The sequence below is a fragment of the Canis lupus genome, chromosome 9 (genome assembly GCF_048164855.1).
Source record: "Canis lupus baileyi chromosome 9, mCanLup2.hap1, whole genome shotgun sequence".
Lineage (NCBI taxonomy): Eukaryota > Metazoa > Chordata > Mammalia > Carnivora > Canidae > Canis > Canis lupus.
Genome location: NC_132846.1, coordinates 16,554,874 through 16,576,206, shown reverse-complemented (window position 1 = coordinate 16,576,206; position 21,333 = coordinate 16,554,874). Strand labels below are relative to the sequence as shown.

Genomic DNA, 21,333 nt, shown 5'->3' with positions numbered 1-21,333 from the left:
GATGCACCTAACTCTTTCCTCCACTTAGATTCAAGGCCTTAAAGGCGGCGGGGGGCGGGTGGGGGGGGGAGGCTGTGCTAATGAGGACAATACAGATATCTCGAGCTCTGGCAATGAAAATTAAAATTTTTCCAAAGCTTTCAAAGTGTTTTTATGTGTCTGATCTTATTTGAATCTCAGAGAAATCTCATGAAGAATTCCCTCCATTTCTAAATGGTGTCGAGACTGGGCGACAGGTACGGCAATCTATACATGGTGTTTCTTATACTTACCAATACTATGAAATAACGGAGAGGGAGAAAGAGGAAGAAGACGGGAGACTGGGAAACCCACCCCACCTTATCATTAAGGCCCCAGTCAAAGAACAAGCCCGGGGGCCAGGGCTGCCTGCAGACGGGATCTGTATTCCCTTTGGACCGCTCTCGACGGTTCACTTGAGCCCAGCGTCCTCTTCCCTCCTTGCTCCCTGGGCTCAGACCTCACATCCTCACAACTGCAAGCTCAGATGACCGCTCCTGAATCATCCTGAGAGCGCGGTCCACACGAGCCCCTTGGTAAAAGGGCAAGGAACCGGTTTGGTGCTAGTCTTTTCCAGTACAACCGACAGGCAGGTCTCTGTGCTCAGATGCAGGGTTATCTGCCCCAAAGTGAACGAGGGAGCTGCCTGAAAACGTGGGTCCAGCGGGAGGAAGGAGGTGCCCTGGGCTTTCTCTGTCCTCATAAGCGACAGAAGTGGTGAGCAACGTGAATGTTAGTATAGAAGTTGGCTTTGTATTGCGGGAGTACAGGGCACTTCTCGAGGAGACAACTGAAATGTTAAAGTAAAAAGCTAATAAAACAACTTTCCTTACTGCAACCACTGTTAATGAAAAAGGTGCCTAATCTGAATTAAATCGTTCACAAAAGTGTCTGTTCATCATTGGGAACTCCTTCTCTACAAGGAGGGGAAGCAAAACGTGAAAACAGAAAACAAATTCGAGAAGCCTCCTTAACTGGTGCCCGCAGTGTCTTGGAGGCCCTAGCCTGGCCAGGGAGAGCTCCACCCTCCCAGCCCCTAGCGCAGAGAGGAGGCTAAAAGGACTCAAAAACCCAACCCAAACAGCAAAATATTTAGAATCCAAGGAAGGAAAGTCGAAGTGGGTCTCGGGATCTCTGCGCCACGCAGGGCGCGACGACGTAGTTCGCTGGGCTGGAGGCCCGGGGCCTGGCCGGAGCAGCACCGCGGGTGCCTCTCGCCCGGCCGGGGAGCGACAGCCCACAGCTCCCCCTCTCCAGGCGCCCAAGGACCCTCAAGGCGCGGGGCTCACACTTGAAGCCTGGGAACGCGCAGACAGGAAACCCACTTCCTCCTAAGCAGTTTCTTGCTCGCCGGATGAGAGGCGCCCAATTGAAGCAGAATGATCCTCATCTACTAATATCCAGCGTGGCCACAAAGCGACTGGCCATTTACGCCGCCACTTTAAACAAAGATATTTGGTTATTCCCGGGGAAGCAAGTGCACTTTTGCATGGCTGAGCTCCGGGCGGAGGCGAGCCTCAGCCCAGCCTCCCGCCCGCTGGGCTGCTCGCGCCTCGGGATTCGCCCCCTCCCGGCCAGCTGGTCCCGCCGGGGCTCAGGCTCAGTTCCGCCCGGCAACAGGCGGGCGGGTACTCACGACGCTCCCTGCCCGCGCCCTCCCTGAAGCATCAGAGGGGAAAACAGCGTGGCTCTGGGCTCGGGTGCTGGGGCTGTGATGTCCTCGGAAAGTCAGCTCCAGCCCCAGAACCCCGCGTGTCCGGGCGATGGGCGAGGGTCGGGGACACCAGGTTTGTTCGAGGTGGGGCAATTTCAGCAATGGCCCTGGGTTAGTGCCCCCCAGCCCCCACCCCAGCTTCCCAGCACTGGAGGCCAGTAGCGTGCTTGCCTTGGCCGGGAATGGGGGTGGGGAAAGGGAACCGCGTGTGGGGTGGGGGGGGGCGTGATGCAGGGGGCCCTGGACCGCTGAGAAGACCCTGAGGTGGGGGGAGGGGGACGCGGGGATCTGGGACAGCCTCTCGGAGGCAGCCGATCCCTTGCTCAGCGTCCCCTCCGCCCGCTGGGATTCTCTCTCGGGTAGGGGGAAAGGGGGCGGGGAGCAGAGGTGTCCCTCTGACGGCGGCAGAAGAGGCAGACAGACGGACAGACCCGCAGACCAACAGTGCGGCCCCAGGGTTCGTCCCCAGACTCGCGAGCTCGTTTGGTGGCGACTGGGGCTCGGCGCCTCGAAGCCCGATGTGGTCCGGAGGCAGTGGGAAGGCGCGGGGCTGGGAGGCCGCGGCGGGAGGGAGGAGCAGCCCCGGCAGGCTCAGGTGAAACCCCTACCCCGTCCCTTGGCCCCCTCCCTCTAAAGACTTGTCCCCGCCCGGGATCCCCGGCTGCACTGGAAAGTGGTTCACTTTGTAACTCGGAAAGTTGGTTGCAAAGCAGCATTCACCTTCCTTCCTCCCCACCATCCCTCCTCCTCGGCTACTCCTCACCCCACCTCTTGCCCTCCCCTCCCTGGGTTCCCTCCTCCTTTCCCTCCCCCGTCTCCCCCCACCCCCTGCGCGCCGCCCGCACCCCACAAAAAATGGGGTGGGGGTGTCCGGGGGAGGGGGAAAAGAAATGCTTTGGGTCGCGTCTCTGCCTCTCTCTCTCTCTCTCTCTCTCTCTCTCTCTCTCTCTCCCTTTTTGAGACTTAAAAATCCTGACAAGTGAAACTTAAAGGTGTTTACCTTGTCATCAGCATGTAAGCTAATTATCTCGGGCAAGATGTAGGCTTCTATTGTCTTGTTGCTTTAGCGCTTACGCCCCGCCTCTGGTGGCTGCCTAAAACCTGGCGCCGGGCTAAAACAAACGCGAGGCAGCCCCCGAGCCTCCACTCAAGCCAATTAAGGCGGACTCGGTCCACTCGGTTACGTGTACATCCAACAAGATCGGCGTTAAGGTAACACCAGAATATTTGGCAAAGGGAGAAAAAAAAAGCAGCGAGGCTTCGCCTTCCCCCTCTCCCTTTTTTTTCCTCCTCTTCCTTCCTCCTCCAGCCGCCGCCGAATCATGTCGATGAGTCCAAAGCACACGACTCCGTTCTCAGTGTCTGACATCTTGAGTCCCCTGGAGGAAAGCTACAAGAAAGTGGGCATGGAGGGCGGCGGCCTCGGGGCTCCGCTGGCGGCGTACAGGCAGGGCCAGGCGGCTCCGCCGGCCGCGGCCATGCAGCAGCACGCCGTGGGGCACCACGGCGCCGTCACCGCCGCCTACCACATGACGGCGGCGGGGGTGCCCCAGCTCTCGCACTCCGCCGTGGGGGGCTACTGCAACGGCAACCTGGGCAACATGAGCGAGCTGCCGCCCTACCAGGACACCATGCGGAACAGCGCCTCGGGCCCCGGATGGTACGGCGCCAACCCAGACCCGCGCTTCCCCGCCAGTAAGTGAGGCCGCCCCACCGCCGGGCCGCGGGCTGGGGGCGGGAGGCGCCGGGAGAGCAGCCCCGAGGGCGCCGCGCCTCCGGCTGCGCACTGGGCGTCCCGGCGGGCGGCCCGGCAGCCGCGCCAGGGAGCAGGGGCGGGAGCTGGGGTTCCCCCCGCTGCTGGCCTGAGGGGTCCCAGGCGGGACTCTTGGGGTCTTGCGGGCAGGTGCTAGTATCCGCGTCTCCCCATGCGGCCGACTGGCAGCTCGGCTCCGCTCCGCGCAGGAGACCTCGGGGAGCCGGGGGATCGCCCTCCCGCCCGCCCCCCCCAAGCCTAAGGGAGCCGGGGGCTAGCAGGGAGCCGAGAGGCGGGCCTGGCCGGGCGGGAGGCTGCCCCACTGAGACACGCTCGGGGACCGCCCGGCCGGCTCTGCAGCCTAGGCAGGTGCCAGGGTGCGCGGCTTCAGAGGGGGCTCCAAGTAGGCGGCACAAGTGCCCTCCCTGGGGCTGACAGGAGAGAGCGGCCAGGAGGCAAAGCGTCGGCGGCTCTAGGCTTTGAAAGTGAACACCCCACTCTCCCGAACTCCAAAAGTCGGGGTCTACCGTGGGACCCCGGCTCTTGGTCTGGGCCCAGTTCGCCGCTCGGGGCCCGCTAGCCCAACGACTCTGGCCAGGGTTGGGCAAGAAAGGATCAGAAGCGGCCCCTCTCCTTGGCCGGCAGGCTGGAGCGCTGAGATGGAGGGAGGCAGTCGGGGTGCAGGCGGGGAGCCCGCCAGTAACTCCCTCGACGGCGCGGCCCGGGGCAGGCGCCGTCTGCGGTGCGTAGGCCGCTCCCGGCCGCGGCGGCCCAGGTGAGGAGGGCGCCGTCGGCGGGGGCCGGGCCGGCCAAGGGCGCGGAAGGCAGAGGTGGCCCGGCCCGGCCCGGCCCCCGCCGACGCTGTGCGTTTGTCGCTTACAGTCTCCCGCTTCATGGGCCCGGCGAGCGGCATGAACATGAGCGGCATGGGCGGCCTGGGCTCGCTGGGGGACGTGAGCAAGAACATGGCCCCGCTGCCAAGCGCACCGCGCCGGAAGCGCCGGGTGCTCTTCTCCCAGGCGCAGGTGTACGAGCTGGAGCGACGCTTCAAGCAACAGAAGTACCTGTCGGCGCCGGAGCGGGAGCACCTGGCCAGCATGATCCACCTGACGCCCACGCAGGTCAAAATCTGGTTCCAGAACCACCGCTACAAGATGAAGCGCCAAGCCAAGGACAAGGCGGCGCAGCAGCAACTGCAGCAGGACAGCGGCGGCGGCGGCGGCGGCGGGGGCGCCGGGTGCCCGCAGCAGCAGCAGGCGCAGCAGCAGTCGCCGCGCCGCGTGGCCGTGCCGGTGCTGGTGAAAGACGGCAAACCCTGCCAGGCGGGCGCCCCCGCGCCGGGGGCCGGCAGCCTTCAAGGCCACGCGCAGCAGCAGGCGCAGCAGCAGGCGCAGGCTGCCCAGGCGGCCGCCGCGGCTATCTCGGTGGGCAGCGGGGGCCCCGGCCTGGGGGCACACCCGGGCCACCAGCCGGGCAGCGCGGGCCAGTCTCCGGACCTGGCGCACCACGCCGCCAGCCCCGCGGCGCTCCAGGGCCAGGTCTCCAGCCTGTCCCACCTGAACTCCTCGGGCTCGGACTATGGCACCATGTCCTGCTCCACCTTGCTATATGGTCGGACCTGGTGAGAGGACACCGGGCCGGGCCGGGCCCAGCGCGCTGCCTCATCGCTTTCCCTCCTGCCGGCCACACGTCACCCACCACTCGCCGCTCCCTGCGCTTCGACTTTTCTTAAGAATCTGTCCCGTTTAGACCAAGGGGGAAAAAAAAATCACAAAAGCCAAACTGCTGGACGTCTTTTTTTTTTTGTTTTTCTAAAATTTGTGGGAATTTTTTTTAAAAAGAAAACAAAAGCAACCAAGTGAATCCAATTCTTTAAGGAGTCTTTAAACAGAGAAGGACATAACAAAAACAGCTTCTGGGGGTGTCTTTTAGGTGATTGAAATGGGTTTCCCTCGCTCAGGCAGGGTGCAGTTTGGAGAGGGCTCTACGAGGATACGGCTCTGGACTCTTAAAGCTCGCAAACTTCACTCTGGGTACACTGTGCCAGCAAGGCGGACTCGCTTGTAAATACCAGGATTTCTTTTGAAGGGGAGATGGGGGCTGGGGAGAGGAAAGACTCTACGATGGGACCCACATGTCATTGACACAAAGGAAATGCCCCCTCCCAGCGCCCTCTGGCCGCCCAGGCTCAGCCCCGGGAAGAGCCCTGGCTAAAATTGTTTTATGTTTGATGTGAACTTGTAGCTGTAAAACGCTGTCAAAAGTTGGACTACACACCTAGTTTTTAGTAATCTGTACATTTTGTTGTAAAAACAAACAAACGAAACCCAGTCCCCATCCCTAGCCCATCATATTTTTTATGGGCGTTGACAAATCTGTGTATATTATTTGGCAGTTTGGTATTTGCAGCGTCAGTCTTTTTCTGTTGTAACTTATGTAGATATCTGGCTTAAATATAGTTCCTAAGAAGCTTCTAATAAATTATACAAATTAAAAGGATTCTTTTTCTGATTAAAAGTCCACCTTTTGTTTCATTTTGATTTGGCTTTAAAAGGCATTTTTGGTGGTGTGTGTGTGTGGGGGGGGGTGGCTCATCATTGGCCTGATGGGATTGGAATTGTTTGGGAGCTGAAAGGATCCTAAACCAGCTAAGGAGCTGGGCCCAGAGTCCTTGTCCCACAGGGAAATGGAGCTTTGTTCTGTCTCCAAATTGAGTAGAACCAAACCTTGAGCAGCCCTGAATCTTGGCAATAGGGAGGGGGTAAAAGGTAAACTGCTTCCATCAGGAAGGAAAAGGAGAACAGAAGAGAAAGAGACCAAAGGACTAGTTTTCAGAGCCAGGCTCTCTCTCTTTTTTTTTTTAAACCTCAGAAGTGTCTACTGTGGTCTTATGCAGCTTAGTCAACGATTAAAACTTTAAAATGTTTTAAATAACATACATTTTAAATAATCCTGAATGAGGGACCATTTTTACTGAACAGATGGATGGTCCCTATAGATTTCAACACCAATCCTTATTTCTAATCTGCTGCAGAGCCTCATCGGAATTAGAATTTCTGTGGGAGGCTGTTTTCAAACGTGGGCAAGTCTATCTGGGTCTCATTTCCAGTCTAAAACTGCTATTCACAAACAAGGCTACACATGGATCCCCAGCCTCTCAGGGTCTTTCCGGCCTTGGGATATTTTTTGACTTGGCTACTGGCCTGGGGCCACCGAAAGCAGGACTTTGGAACCTGGGCTTCTCTCTTTGTTCCATCGGTTTCCATCTCGGGGGCTCCTAAGTATCTTCGTAGTAAGGAATCTTTCTCCTGTTCCCAGCTCCCTACTTCTCGCTGCCCCTGCCACCCTGCCACGCCAGCAAAAAGAAATCATCTTCGATCTTTCTTCCTCACTTCAAATTTCCCGGTCTCTTTGGTGCCTAGAGGTGGTTGTTCGGGAACTCTCAGGGTTGCCCTGGGGAGGGGAGGAGGAAGGAGTGGTTCTGGACAGAAAGAAATCATAGTCCCTAGATGGGTTGTTGCCCGCTCCGTGTCACCTTCGATATACCTACCTAGCAAAAGTGGCCGAGTGGGTCCCCCTTAGCCTGAAAGTGTTTGTGTGGGATTGATTCATACTTGGCATGTACTCGCTTCATGCCTAGAATTTCATCTTTCTTTTTCCTTTCTTGCCTCTCTTCATTTTTCTTCCTCTCTTTTCATCTTATTCTGTCTCCATCTCTCTTTTCACCCAACTTTCACCTAATCCCACCCCTAGGAACTTGTGAGGGAAATTGCCCAGGCCAAGGCCTTGCTCCAGACCAGCAATCCCTCTTTGTTGACTTTCTAAAGGCTCCTCGCCCCTGGTGCCTTAGAAGTAGGGGCCAGGGTGGGCTTCTTCCCCAGGGATCTGGCTGCTGAGATATGGTTTCCAATACCCAGAAGAGACTCAGAGAATCTGAGGATGGTAGCTTGGGTCTACAGAGTGTGCTGGTTGGGGAAAATCTCAGCAGGCCTCACATTTTGGAAAACATGCAAAAATCAGTAAAGTTTGAACACTTGTGTTGAAATGAGCAACCCTGGTCCTGGGACAGGGTATGTAGGTGATCAAATCACAGCTCCACCAGGGCTTGGCTGGGAGATGTTTGCTCTAAGGTCTCAGTTCCCTGGCGATGGGAGCTTCCACTTAACCTGCCCCAGGCCCAGCACCAGTCTGACCTGGAGCCGGTGGGCCTACGGGGTTCCGGTCAGCCGCAAGGCGGTCTCCCCACCCACCCACCCACCCCCATCTTAGCTCAGAGCCAGAGCCTGAGAGTCACAATTTTAGTGGGTTGTGGCACCCTCGGCCTTAACACCCTTGGGCTGGATGGAGTTTTATGAAATACATTCTTCTCCCTGCCATCTAGAGCCGGCTTAGTTTGAAGTCTGTTTACTTGTTGGGGGCGGGGAAGGGGAGGAAAGTGAGTTCAGCCGGGTCTGCGGTTGGGACCGAGACTAACAGACTTGGCCGCTTCTCTCCATCCATCACCCGGGCTTCACCAACTCCAGCTTCTGGCCGGGAGATTGTAGCAGCTTCAGGAGCGGCCCTCGAAGGCAGGCTGAAGCTTTCTGATAAGGAAATAGGTGCGCGCTGAACGCATCAAAAGACCTCAGCCTGGGGTCGGTCCCCACCCCACATCTCGGTGACCCTCTGCGAAGTCGATTGTCGTCTTCTCCTGGATTTCTTCTCCCCTAGATTTCCAGCATCTCTGGCCCAGGTTCTGGCCTAGAGAAATCAGCCTTTTGGGGATGTACCTGGCGCTGAAGCCCTGGAAGGGTCAGAAGCTTCCCCACGTAGGGGGGGAAGCTGAGCACCCCCGCCCAAGCACCCCACCCATCCCCAAGCCCCCAGGGCTGCGGAGAGTGGGGGAGATTTTGCGGATAGCATCCTCCTCCTCCTCTCCCCCACCCCCATCCTGCCAAGTAAACACGGGGACTTTCTCGAGAGCCCTGGAGAGCGGCTCTAGTGGCTTCGGGGCCTGAAACCCCAGGCTTGGCTTGTTTGATGTTTAGCATCCCAAAGCAGCACACCACCCCCGCCCCAGCCGGGGAGCCCGGAGCTGTGCGTCGCGGAGGGAGGAAAGCCGCCCTCTCAGTCGGCCGGGCCGGGGCCTGGGCTGGGTTCAGGGAAGGCGAGAAGAGCGGGACAGAGATGCGCTGAGCCGGGCAGAAGGGAGTCGGGGCTGCCGCCGCCCCCAACAGAGACACTTGTGGGTACAGCGGGAGCCCTCAAGGCCGGGAGGCGGGTGGGGGCAGGGAATGCCTCAGCAGCCGGGGCAGCGGCTCTGGGATAGGGGCTGGCCCCGAGGGAGGAAGCTTGGGGCCCGCGAGTGAAATCAGACCCAGGCCCGAGCCGAAGGCGCGATTTCTCGCTCGGAGCACCTGCTCCTGGAGGCGGAGGAGGCCCCGCGCGCTCCAGGCCCCGGGCCTGGCGGGAGCCTGGTCTTCTCGCCGCCTAGGACTTGGCCTTTCAAAGGAGAAGACAAGCTCGGGAGCCTTCCAAGGGATTTTAAATCCTCCTGGGGGCAGGGTGAGGCCTGGGCTGGCCTGGAGGTCTCCGATCTTGAGACCCCAGGGAGGAATTCTGAGACTTTGGGGCCGCACGCCCTGGGAGCGCGCTCTCCCGCGTAAGCGCGTCGGTGAGGGGCTATCTCCAGGCGTGCACAAAAGGTAGCGCGAGTCTCTTCTCAGGCGACTCGAGATAAGAGGAAATGAGAGCGGGGTTTTCTGACTTCCAACTCATTAGGGACCAGGTAAGGTCAATGCTTTCTCTATTATGTCTTTATCTTAAAAGCGGGTCAATTTAAGATAAGGGAAAAAAAATCCAGGATCTGTGTGAACCGTGCTGATAAAGACTGACCCCTTTCCAGAACTAAAAGCAAGCCAGGCAGACATTCATTTTCTATAAACAAGAGAGTTGTGAGAAGCTGCCTTGAATTCTGATCGAATGTCTCCAGTCTCTCTAGACATCGCTCACCCCCTCCCCCAATTATTAGAGCGGGGAGCAGACTGAGCGGGGATATTATTTGTGGAGAACTAGAAAGCCTGTTGGGAAATGTGAATCTGAGATGATACGGCTCTTAGGCATGGTTTGCTGGCTTGTTTGTTTCAAATGCGTCTTTCTTTTAGAATGGAAGGAAAGTGACAGAGATGAATATTGGGGGCATGATCCTGAATGTTTTCCTTGCTCAGCCAGGTTCCTCTTAAGAGATGCTGGGCACCACCTTCCTCTGGCCCTCCCTGACCTCCTGACTGGTGTGCTTGTGGTTGTGCAATTGGGTTCTTTTTGGCACCAAGTGACCCTCTGTGGGGCTCGATTTGGGCTCCTGCCTCAACTTGGAGCACAGAAAATTTTCTTGTGCTTCTTTGGGCAGTAGTTTCTGGAAGGAGGGTCCTATCCCCAATCACCCTCTGTGGCGAGTTTGTCCACCCAAGTGGCTGGAGGCATTGGGTATGGATAAGAGTAGTGGAAAGAATGTGTTTCATTGAAAAGGAGGCCCAAGGTCTGCATGCTCCCTCTTCCCGTGTAGTTGTGTTTCTCAACTTGATTTTTCTCAAAGGAGCAGAGGAGGAGCAGGCTCAGCAACTTGACAGCACAGTTTTTTGCCTCATCTGAAGCCACAGCTGAAGTGGCAGGCTGTGTTTCTCTCTGATAGTGACCTAATGCCCTACTTGGAGGGCATCTAGGCACAGCCCCAGGCTTCTCATCTGATGTTTCCCATTTGGTCTCTGCTTCATAAACATTTATTGTCTTTGTTATTATGAGTTGTAATGAAGTTTTGGAAAGGATGAGATTTAAATCCATTTTCTTGTTTTATTTCTTTTTAAGTTATTTGCAGGGCACTGCAATGTAAATTTATTATTATTATTACTCTGCTTGATATGGAAATAATTGCAAGCAATAGGTCTTGTTAAAGAGGACTCTTTCCTTCAAGATGACATTCACATCTGATTCTGACCACTCCATTTGTAGGTATAAATGGATGCATACAGACACCTGTCTCTGTATGTATTATAAAAGTATATGCATGTATATCTATCTCATATACCTATTTTATAAGATATTCAAAAAGAAGAGATTTAATGTAGGATTCTCTTCGTAGAGGATCTTACTGAACCTACTAGATGCAAGAGAGTTGAATGCATTCATTACCACAATTAAGACGCCGAAGAAACCGAGTGTCCCTTTAAAAATCAAGTAAAGAAAAACTTTTTTTTTTTAGTTTTGTCTACTGTAAATTGGAATATTAATTTATTTTCTCTTGAAATTCTGGAGAACCAATTATATTTGGGGGAAATATTAAATTTTGTGCTTAAAGAAAATAAATGTGCTCTCAGAGACACAAGTAGCTGAGACTTCTTGAAGCAATCTATAACAAAAATTGTCATTTGCCACACCTACATTATCCACTAACAGATATTGTCGGTATGAACACTATGGGCCAGCTAACAAAATCAAATGGAAATGTTTCTGCCCCTCATTTATAGCAAACATCCCTCCTATTCTGGTCTTCACAGCGTAGTGGAAATGAGAGGGGCAGGTCTGAGTGTAGTCCGACGACAAGAAAAAAGACAAACTTTTCTCCTCCCTCTCCCCATTTCCGACATTTCCAGGAGTCCTGTCTTTGATTGCCAGATGAAATTGTCAATAACACCAGGCTGTTGGTAGAGGGTTAAAGGTTGCATTTCTCGGGTTTTCGGTGATTGTTTATGGTGTTACTTCTACCAAACCAGAGATGTCAGGCAATGAAAAGTGTCCTTGGATACCTTTCCCCAGTCCCTATGCAGGGGAACCGTCTGTGGAAGAATCATCCACAATAGTAGGGCCTCCACCTTGCCTAGCATTCTCCCTCTCACTACTGCCAGAAGGTGGCCAAAGCTCTAGGAAAACAAGGGTTTATTTGGTCCGCGCGCGACCGCTTTACCTGATCTCCCCAGCACACACGCAGCTGAGTGCGCGCGCGCAGATGTAAACCTGGGAATTACCGTAATGACACGAAGAGGACTGAGAGCAGCTTCCTCTGAGCCGGCGGCTCCCTCTGTGCTAACCTGGGAGAACAGGTCAATGGTTTAACAAATCTGGCTGTGCCGGTGTATACAGCAAACCCGGCATGGTTAGGGTCCCTGCAGGCGCCTCCGGAGCACTGGGTTTCTAGACAGGTTTGGAGCGACCGGCTTTTTCAGAGGAGACTCTGAAGCCAAAGAGGATTAAACCTCTCTCCCCGCCTCGCCACTCGACGGTGCCTTGAGGTCTGCAAGGCGCCGTTTTTCTGGGTGGGGACTAAATGGGGGGGGGGGTGCCGAGCTAGGCTGGGCCGGCTTCTCCCCCCCCACCCCCTTCTGAGTGTGCTTCAGAAAGAATTGCAACCCTTTCACCAAAGGCGTGCACGGAGCATACATCCCCGCCCCTTGCCAGGGCAGACCGAAGTTGTAGCTAGTTCATGAATACTCACCAACCTGCACTACGAACTGAAACGTTGGTTGCTTTCCTGGTTGGACCGCTGAGGCTGAGGCCTAGGTGGAGTAAACTTTGGAAGTACTGCAGTGTATCGTATCTACAACTCCCATAGCAGGGAAAGCTCAGGTATCCATATGCACTTCACTGGCTTTACACTGAAATCAAATGGCAGATTCTTTGCAAATATTCCACAAAAAGCCAACTCACCCACAGTCATAATCTAGCACTGGATAAGGATAAAGGGAATATCTTTGAGATCTATGGTAGCATACAAGAAGCTTCATGCATCCTGAACAGTTGACATTAACCTTCCTCTATGAATGTTTTCTAAAAACTAGAATGCTGCACCCATCCAACATTAGTTGCTGAAAATTCTCCCCATGGCTAAATACTTAGATTCTGTTGGCTGGGTGTCTGTGGAAGCTGGAGGGTTGTGTGTATGTGGTTCCGCACAAAAGAGAAGAGAGGGAAGGAGACGGGACTGGAAAGGAGAGGAAGGGAGAGAAGAGGAACAGCCGCCTGGTGAAAGTGTGTGGAGTTCTGTTAGCGTTTGTGACAGCTGAGTCATGCTGGTTATAGCCAGGCTTTGGGTCCAAGCATTGGGACGGATGGATAAGTATGTGCTGTGTGTGTGATTTTTAAGGGTTGGTGCTAGTGGAGATGGCAGGGGAACCGGCTGAAAGGCAGTGTGTACTATCTCTGGGTTGGGCAGATAACACAATGGGAACGTAATTATCTAGCTGAAACAAGCTCAAATGGCAAAAAGTTGCAAAATAGATCGACCTCCCTGAGAAGAGAGGGAGCCGGTTACAGAGGTCTGCAGCCATCATCCTTTTCTCAATACATTTTAAACAAGAGGATCTAGGGAGTGATTCCGATTCAATACACATAATCAGTTTGCAAGTCTTATTTCCATTTGAAAACAGGGCCATTTGCAATCATAAGAGCCGGACACGCTGAAAGATACAGAGCGCTTTCCGAGCAGATGATGGGTGACAGACTCTACAGGCAAGCACTAAATATTTTCTTCTAGCCTCAGACCGCATGCATCAATCTTTAGTCCCCATGCATTTGAAATCGAATATTCCTGTTGTATATATAGCTTAATTGCTTAGAAAATTGAGACTCCGTGGTTAGAGAGGGGAGAGAAACAGCAAGAAAGGTGAGAGAGAAATCACGTTTGTGCTTCTCCTCCGTGCTGGTTAATAGTCATTTAGTGAAGAGTACACGGGTACAAAATTTGATATAAAATTCAAACTTGTTTTTAAAGGAAGGGCCGCCAGAAGAGTTGCTCGGGGCTAAAATTTCGCGGGTTGGAGTCGCGAAGCCCTGCCGGGGTGTTTCGGGGCCAGCAGGGCGTCTGCGGGGCCGGGTCGCAGAGTTTGACCAAAGCCTCCCGGTTGCGCCGCCAAAGACCTAAGGGCCCCTAGAGGCCCCACGGTCTCAAGTCTGTTGTCAGGGGACTCCGCTGGAAGTGCGGGCACTTAAACTCTTGAGCTATTTTACGTCCTCTCGTCCCAGAAAGTTTCAGTTCCAGAACCAAGAGAAGCAGAAGTACGCGACCTCCGCCCTCCGCCCGCGGCCACTGAACTCCCCACCCCTTCGTCCCCCCCCCCCCCGCCCCGCCGCCTCCGCCTCCGCCTCCGCCTCCGCCAACCCCAGGGCCAGGCTTCACCCCGCCCACCCGAGGTCTCCCGTCCCGCGCGCAGCCCCCGCCGCACTCTGCTCGCACCCAGCCTCGCGACGCCGCCCCCCCGTCCCCCCTCCTCCCTCCCCCGTCCTCCCCCCCCCCCCCCCCGCCAGGCTAGCAGGTGACTCTCCAGCCCTTTCTCAGTTCCCGCCCGGAGCAACCTCGGCTCTGAGCGGTCTGCCCGCAGCCCGCAGCCCGCAGCCCCCAGCCCCCAGCCCCCAGCCCCTTCTGGAGACCACGCTAAATCTGATGTGCGGATGAGTCGAAATTTCCCGTTAAGTTTGACCCCAAAATACATAGAGAATTAGTTCACTGGGTCAAGATGATTATTCAAACCCTAGCTTGAATGGGATTTTAGAAAGAAAGAAAGAAAAAAAAGATCTGAAAACACGATCTTTCTTTAGACAAATAAGCAAAAGCAAACAAAGCCAGCGAACTGCTGCTGTTTTTCCGAGGAGTTTCCCTACAGAAAACAGATTCCCTCTCTGCTCACATAGGAACATCTAACGAACTTTCTGGTAGAAAGAAAGTCAGTCTAATAATAGTATGTACTTCCTGCCGATTTCATTTTTATTTTGAAAGGGGATAATCTATTAACCTCCTCAAGTTAGTGCCTCTTAGGCAGGCGTTATGTTTTTAAACGTCCTTGCAAAGCATTTTCACCTCTGGAAAGATCTAAGGAAAACCAATAGATGGGCGGGGGGCGGATTTTGCACAGCTCCTGCCAGCTTGCTCAATTTTCTGCAAAACTCTTCCTAAAAGCCCCAGTGTTCTCTTTAACAGATGTCAAGTTATAGAGACCACAAAGATCTAAAGACACCCTTCATGTGCGCGCGAGCACACACACACACACACACACACACACACACACACACCAGCTGTAAACTCACTAGATTTTTTTTCCCCCTCTCTAGAATTCATTCTGTGTGGTTAAGCAAGTGAGTGGTCCTGAGGCATTAAGCCATCCTGAGTGGAGGGGTACGGTCAGGCAGGCCTCCTACAACAGGGCGTCTCCAAGCTCCCTATTTCTGCAAACCACGAGGAGGACCGAACTACAACTGATAGGAGGTGTGGGTGAGACTGGGACCAGCAGGACCCAATCCACTAGCGTGAAGGTGAGCTAGCTCACTCAGGCTAGGACAGGGCCCAGCCTAGTCTTGGCAGAGGGGGTGCATAGGAATGTGTCCCAAAGCAGCAGAGAGCCAGAGCAGGCTTCCAGGGCAGGAAGTTCCAGCCACCTGACAGCTCCATAGGGACAGGGTGACCATGTGGCCATTTCTAGGAGTGGTGGCTGATGTGTAGTAGTGATTCCTTCCCACACTTCAGGACGTCCCTGGGGACCAAGAACACACAGGCTGGGGATTGCTGGCACACGTCTTCAGGAGCACTCCCAATCACGGAGAAGAAACTTAGCCTGCCTTCCTCAGGGAGCCCCAGCCCTGTCTCCCAAGGTAAATGTGGGACACCTTCATTAGGACTGAAAGGTCACCCGCAGGAGCATGATATTCTTGGATTTATAGTGTGCTGCGACTCTATCATCTACTTTTTATTTGTTACTTCACTGCACTCGTTTTCTATTTCTTCATTTCAGTGCCTATGTTTTGCGTGCTTGCCTGTCCAATTCCAGCCTCCTGGCTGCAGTCTCACTTCCCAGGCAATTCGGTATCATTTTCCTAATGTCGGTACTAAAAGGAAAAACAGGCAAAGTGGAAGTGCTGAGCCATATAGAGTGAAAGCCAGGAAAGCCCATATGGGAGGCCCGTTGTGGGGGTGGGGGGAGTAGTACAAGGACCAGTGGACCACCAAGGTCAGCCTACCAGAGGACTGCCGAGAAACCTGACAGAAGCAAAGAGAAGCAGCCGCGCAGAGAAATTCAACTAATGTCGGTAGAGGCGGAGGAAGGAATACGGCGCCCACCTAACGCGCACACGTGGCCTGACAGGCCCAGAAGGGGATGAGGAGGACGCAGAAGACGTGTATCTGGTGGTCTTCTCTGAACCGAGAGGCGAATCAAGCAACCTCTTTCTTTCCTCCTGCCAGTCCTCAAGAATAGAGACTTTCTGCCAGAGCAGACGAAAGGGCTAGGGAGCCGAGGGACCAGGGACTGTTATTCGCTCCCCAAGCTCCTGCCTGGCCATTCGGGCTCCACACCTCGGAGAGGAAAAAAAAATTCAGGGGAGCCTGGGGAAGTAGAACTAGTGGTTTCCGGAAACTTCCGGGAAAATAGGCAAAAATCCTTTCTTTCCGCCCAAGTGCCCCACCCCTCCTCCGTGCAGTTGGAAAAGGAACTTCAGAAAAAGGGGAGGCCCTGGGTCTTTTCCGACCCTGGCTGTTGGACAGCGCCCTCTTTTGTCCCCGCCAGCGCGGCCTCGAAGGAGGTACCACGTGGAGGAGCCTCCGCTGCCTGCGAGAAAGGCTGGGCGATTCCGCGGGGACTCAGCCGAGCCCGCCCCCGGCCCTCCGCGCCCGGCCCTGAGCCGCTGCCCTCCGCGGCTCCCCAGGCGGGCGGGGCCGCGTCTGCCCCGGAGAGCGCTCCGCGGAGCCGGGCTCGCTCCCCCCGTCGGCTCCCCGGGCGGGTCGCGCTCGCCGGGACGTTCCCAGCCTCTGGGCCCCGCGACTGCGGCGGCGCGGGAGGGAGCGGCTTTGCCCGCCGCGGGGTCCGTTCCGCGGAGAAGGGAGCCCCTCGCCCCCAGCGCGCACAGCCCTCCAGGTCCGCTCCCCGCCCCGCCCCGCCCCGGGCCCCGCGCCCCGCCGGCTCGGGGCTCAGTCTCCCAGGGGCCTGGAGCCCCGGAGCCCTTACTTTCTTAAGAGTCTCGCACGCTCTCTGACACATGTGAGCTGCAACACATTAACCCTTCTGTACCCCGGCAAGACGCAGGTGTTAGCCTGGGCCTCGTTTGGTTGGTGAAGGGCACATGTGGGCCGCTTCCCGACCCGTGAAGCCCCTGATTCCCCCCGCGGAGCCCCAGGGTGAGGTCAAGGAGAGGGACCCGGGCCCAGTGCCATCTATCCGGGGACGGAGGGCCGCGGCGGCGGCGAGAGGTGCCAGCGGCGAGAGGCCGCGCGCGCCCCGGGTCCGCACCTGGCTGCGGCTCTGCCGTCGGGCTTTCCTCGGGAGCAGCAGGTGCTGCAGCGCAAGGCGGCCCGGCCTGTTCCTCGAGCCCGGATCCTCCCTCGAGGGCCCGCGCCTTCTCCTCTCTTTCCCCTTTATGGCCTTCGATAATTTCGGAGGCAAGGATTTCAACTTTGAGGGGAATTTGTTTCATGTCTCCTAAATTCAGAAACGGAGTCTTCAAAAGTCCTAATGTGTGTGTTTACTTTTTTCTAGCGTTCAAATGAATGCGAAGCCACGGATCGAATCCCGTCACTCATTTGGGGTTAGCTTCTCCCGATATTTCACACGGAAAACAAAACTGGGTCCCTCTTATTTGTACTTGTCCTTAACCTTTGCAGCAACTGCTGTAGATGAGGCTCTGTCCATTCTCTAATAGATTTTACTAGGGGCTGGTGACAGAGAACTGATTTCTTTTCTATTAGGGTTTAGCACATCTTTGTTGAAGGCCTGTAGAATGACCAGGGATTAGATTTGCATCTCTTAGGCGCCCTGTGTGGTCTTTGTGCGAAGCTTGTAACTGTTAAAAATGACTTGTTAGGAAGCGTGTGGGCTCTCATCGCTCTCCTTTTGACAGAATGATTGTGAAATTCAGATTGGCCCTGTAGGATTTAGCCCGCAGATTCCACCTGAACCCTAAGCAATTAGACCCTAATCTCACTGCAATCATATTTGAGTTAGGATTTGTTGCACTTTGTTTACTTCAATTAAAAGCAGTGGAATATTTTTTTTCCCCCAGCCTTTAAAGTGAAATCTCCAGGCGTAAAAACCTCAGGACTTCTCAGAAACGGTTTTGGTGGTAATGGGGATTTCTTTTCTGTAAGGTTTCCTCCTACTCCTCCCGCCCGTCCCTCATTTAAATAATTCTTTTCTTCTTTTTCTTCTTTTTCTTCTTTTTCTTCTTCTTCTTCTTCTTCTTCTTCTTCTTCTTCTTCTTCTTCTTCTTCTTCTTCTTCTTTCTTCTCCTTCTTCTTCTTTTGCTTCCTCTTCCTCTTCTTCCCCTGTTCCTCGCTAATGCCTGGAGCATCTTCTTAGGGGTTGAATTCAGGTCGCCTGGGAAGAGACGCGTCGAGAGGACTCCCCGCTGCGAGTCCGCATGTCCCCGACGGGGCGCCTCGGTCCCCGCTCCCGCGCCGAGCTGTCTCACGCTCGCCGGCCACGCGGCCTGCGCGGGCTCGGGCCATGGGCCTCGGTCCGGCGACTGCCTTCCAGCCGCGGAGTTCCCGCGACCGCTCCCGGCGCGAGCCCCACCGCAGGGCGGCCGCCGAGACGGCGTGGGCAGCGCGCCCGCCGGCCGGTGCGTCCCGGAGCTGCCCTAGGGGTCCCTGCGGCTCCGCCTGGGGACCCGGCCGGCGGGCGTCGCGCCTCGGGCGGCCTGAGTCCGGGCGGCAGGTCCGGGCCGGAGCGCGGGGGGCCGGCCCCCAGCCTCTCCTCGCCGCGCTGGCGGCCCTGCGGGTCGTGGCCGGGTCGTCGGGATCTCGGCAGTTCTCAGGGCATTTAACCCCGACGCAGTTCTTAAGGGTCGCCTGCGGTGACTGTCAAGTCAGGTCACCCTAGTGCTATTGCTTGATGTGTGGTGAGTTTATCGCCTTCGTTTATTTATCTGGTGCGACTTTGTTACTTATGTTTTTTTCCGGAAAATCTCATTGGGGAGACACATGATGCTAATGGCTCTGGGTTACCGGTTTCTATTTTGATTCATAGCCACTTACTTGCTCCTGGTGAGTTTGATTCGGTTCCCCCAAAATACTTGCTTCGACTTTATCAGTTAATGCTTAGGTGGGAGCCAACATAGGATGTGAACTAGAGCAATTTTCTGGCACGGGAGGGCTCAGTGCGGTTTATTTGAGGGGGAAAGGGTGATGCCCCCTTTTAAACTTTCCAATAAACTTTTTGATAGCAAGTGTTCTCATTGTCACTTGTATCAGAGGAAAAATTTTTAAATGTTCTTTGTATTTGATTCCATGAGAATGAAAGAAAGCCAGCCTACGACCTCACTCCGTCTGCCTTTGTGATTAAAACATTTTAAATGAGGAGAAAGTACTTTTCTGAGGCTAAGTACTATATAAATGTGAGCAATGCTAACGAGTTTAAGCAAGGGGTGGTCTCTTCCGATATTTTCTGGGGTGGAGTATATTTTAAACAGGCTCATCTTTTTGGATAATTCTAATAGCTGATTATTCTTCACTTTATTGAGCAATCAGTATTCAAAGGAATAAAGGAGATGCTATCTTGCCTTGGTTGGGGCCGGGTGGGGGGTGGGAATATGCTCCTGGGGTAAGGAAGAAGGGGGAGCAAGACCGTGATAATCTCTTTGAGATCTACCCAAAGGAGTCTTGATCTATAGATTGAAGATCTCTGCTTTAAATCAATCCTGTGTGCTAGTTTAGGGCAGTTTTTCATTTGTGAATAGGAACTGTATCAAAACCCTAGTGTGACCATGACAATTGGGTAATCACACATAAGGCATCTTTGCTAATGGAGAGATTCTGTAAATATGTTTCTAGTGAATACACAGATAACAGTCACAGTGGAAGGGTCAGGTGCCACAAATCATAGATTACTCTGCCAAGGGTTGCCAGCCATCTGAGGCTCGGAAGGACATTAACTGCCTTTGCATTCTCAGAATACTCTCCTCAGTTCGTGATTTCACTTACTTGACCCTACTTCTGTTATTAAAGAGCTGGCAGGCACAATCAAGGGCAAGCAGGTTGGCTACCTACCCTTCTGGCACCTCGCCAGTGTTCCCATTTAGCTGCCAGCAGACAAGGAGAGGAGTGAATCAGTCATATAATCCTACAGTAGCATCTAGAAGGTATCAGGAAAACTTTAGTGGCAGCAGGAGGGTCCACCAATCAGCCCTGTTTCTAAATTCTCCACTTCATATCTGTAATAAATCCCTCTGGGGGAATTCACTAGTGGGAAGGGCAGGGAGGGGAACGATACGGGAGCTCTCAAGCAGTTTCCTTGAAAAGTAAGTTGTGAGTGCATTACTTGAATAGTCCCAATTTTGAAAATGGCCATAAATAGAAATGGGATTCTCATTACTAACAGAAACAAAAATCAGGAAAAGTGTCCCCTGTCATTGGTAGGGGGAAAAAAATTCAAGAGCTTTTAGCAAAATTTGGAGAATTATAACTTCTTGTCAACAGGACAAACTTCTGCCTTTCCACATTTGCTTTAATAGAGAAATTATTGACAACTTAATAAGAAGTAGGCACTCAACTTTCAGAGAAATTACATAAAATTGAGATTATATAAAAATAGTTTTTTTCCTACCTCAAATTGAAACAGGTAGGTATTTGGCATACAGGGACATTGTAAAGGCAAAATGCATCTCACTCTAATATTAGCATTTTTTCCCTTGAGGATGTAAAATCTAGAAATCTAACATAAAAGAACCAGAGGGTGAAACAAGACTTCCTGGGTCTCCTTTGTTGGCAGGCTAGGCCCTTTCCTCATGCTCTTACCCTGGAAACAGCTTTGGGATCTAGAATGAACTATCATGATTGAGGATAAAGCCACGACTTTTACCAGTAGGTACCATGAAAAGTAGGTAGACTGACTTCATCAATAGAGCTTTCCCCAGGGGGTTTGCTTGTGTGAGAGGCCTTGCTGCACTTTTTGAACAGAAAGGTACAATTCACTGAAGTATGAGTGTTCAGGAAGGCTAACAAAGTGTACTTTTAGAAGAATATTGTATTTTCTAATATGTCAAGAGGTCTTCTAGATGTGAGATATAAAAAAACTAATTTAATTTTTTGTCAAAATTAGACTATCATTACATTAGCGTATTCTTAAAGAATGAAGATGGACATTACTCATCTACAGTAGCAAAGGGGAAAAATATTTAAAAACTAGATGACAGATATGTGCCTTATAATTTAAACAATACTGAATGATGAACAGTCTCCCCAAGTTCATTTAAGCAGGAATGGGAGAGCATCTCTATAAAAGTGAATAAAAAAAGATCTTGTACAAATATGCTGAACCCTCCATTTTATTAGCTTATAATGCAAATAATTACTTGCTCTTGCTACTAAGAGCCATTTTAATGTAATGGATTCATTACAGACCCTCAAGAAAACCAAAGCCTGTGTCCTTTTACAAGTTTGTGAAGAACTTTCAAATGGCTGCACCCAATTCGAAGACATGGATATATTTTTTCTTGCTTATTAAGTTATAAACCCAGAATTTATGCTGATGAACATTTTCCATCTTGACTAATACCTTCTGCCAGAGAAGTTTTTATTTCAAGAGAACGGATAGCAAGTGGACAGAAGGAAATTCTAAGCCTGTGTGATTTCATAGTGGTCACATTTCATATCCTTAAATTTAGAGCTGTGAACACCCATATTCTTTTTTCTTTTCCTTTGTGTGTTTCTTGGTTAGTATCTTGTGGAGTGCCTTGCCCATAACAGTTGTTCAATAAGTTTGCTGAACAGATGGAATTTACGAAACATTTTCACTATTTACCTTGTCATCTTTTCTGATACACAAAAAGAAAAATGAAAAGGAGTATTAACATTTTTCTTTTTTTTTATGTGAACAAAAAAATCGTTAAGATTTTAGGC

General features: G+C 53.1%; 1 protein-coding gene and 2 long non-coding RNA genes across 8 annotated transcripts in view; 2 read left to right on the top strand and 1 right to left on the bottom strand.

Annotated features, from left to right (window-relative positions):
* LOC140639841 (uncharacterized) overlaps positions 1 to 3,184 on the bottom strand; it is a 29,870-nt gene extending 26,686 nt beyond the window's left edge. The window contains exon 1 of the long non-coding RNA XR_012036490.1: positions 2,733 to 3,184. This is a non-coding gene — a long non-coding RNA (uncharacterized lncRNA). The remainder of the gene's footprint in view (positions 1 to 2,732) is intronic.
* NKX2-1 (NK2 homeobox 1) lies at positions 1,218 to 6,023 on the top strand. Of its 5 annotated transcripts, none has more exons than XM_072838287.1 (4): positions 1,218 to 1,805; positions 2,096 to 2,327; positions 3,042 to 3,427; positions 4,368 to 6,023. In XM_072838287.1, exons 1-4 carry the CDS (start codon positions 1,733 to 1,735, stop codon positions 5,108 to 5,110), a joined length of 1,434 nt encoding a protein of 477 aa, XP_072694388.1. In that variant the 5' UTR covers positions 1,218 to 1,732; the 3' UTR covers positions 5,111 to 6,023. The 5 variants fall into 5 exon arrangements, with proteins under 5 accessions (XP_072694388.1, XP_072694390.1, XP_072694389.1 ...); XM_072838288.1 differs by lacking the exon at positions 2,096 to 2,327 and adding an exon at positions 2,800 to 2,944 and having other exon boundaries at positions 1,220 to 1,805; XM_072838291.1 differs by lacking the exon at positions 1,218 to 1,805 and adding an exon at positions 2,800 to 2,944 and having other exon boundaries at positions 2,191 to 2,327.
* Positions 6,024 to 8,465: 2,442 nt separating this feature from the next.
* The window catches only part of LOC140639839 (uncharacterized), a 25,934-nt gene continuing 13,066 nt past the window's right edge, over positions 8,466 to 21,333 (top strand). For both annotated transcript variants that reach the window (XR_012036486.1, XR_012036487.1), the window contains exon 1: positions 8,466 to 8,709. This is a non-coding gene — a long non-coding RNA (uncharacterized lncRNA). The remainder of the gene's footprint in view (positions 8,710 to 21,333) is intronic.

Coding starts and splice junctions, on each gene's coding strand:
- NKX2-1 (XM_072838287.1), top strand. CDS start 1,733: ATGTCCTCGGAAAGTCAGCTCCAGCCCCAGAACCCCGCGTGTCCGGGC. Junction 2,328..3,041: donor AGCAGCCCCGGCAGGCTCAG/GTGAAACCCCTA, acceptor TTCCTCCTCCAG/CCGCCGCCGAATCATGTCGA. Junction 3,428..4,367: donor AGACCCGCGCTTCCCCGCCA/GTAAGTGAGGCC, acceptor TGTCGCTTACAG/TCTCCCGCTTCATGGGCCCG.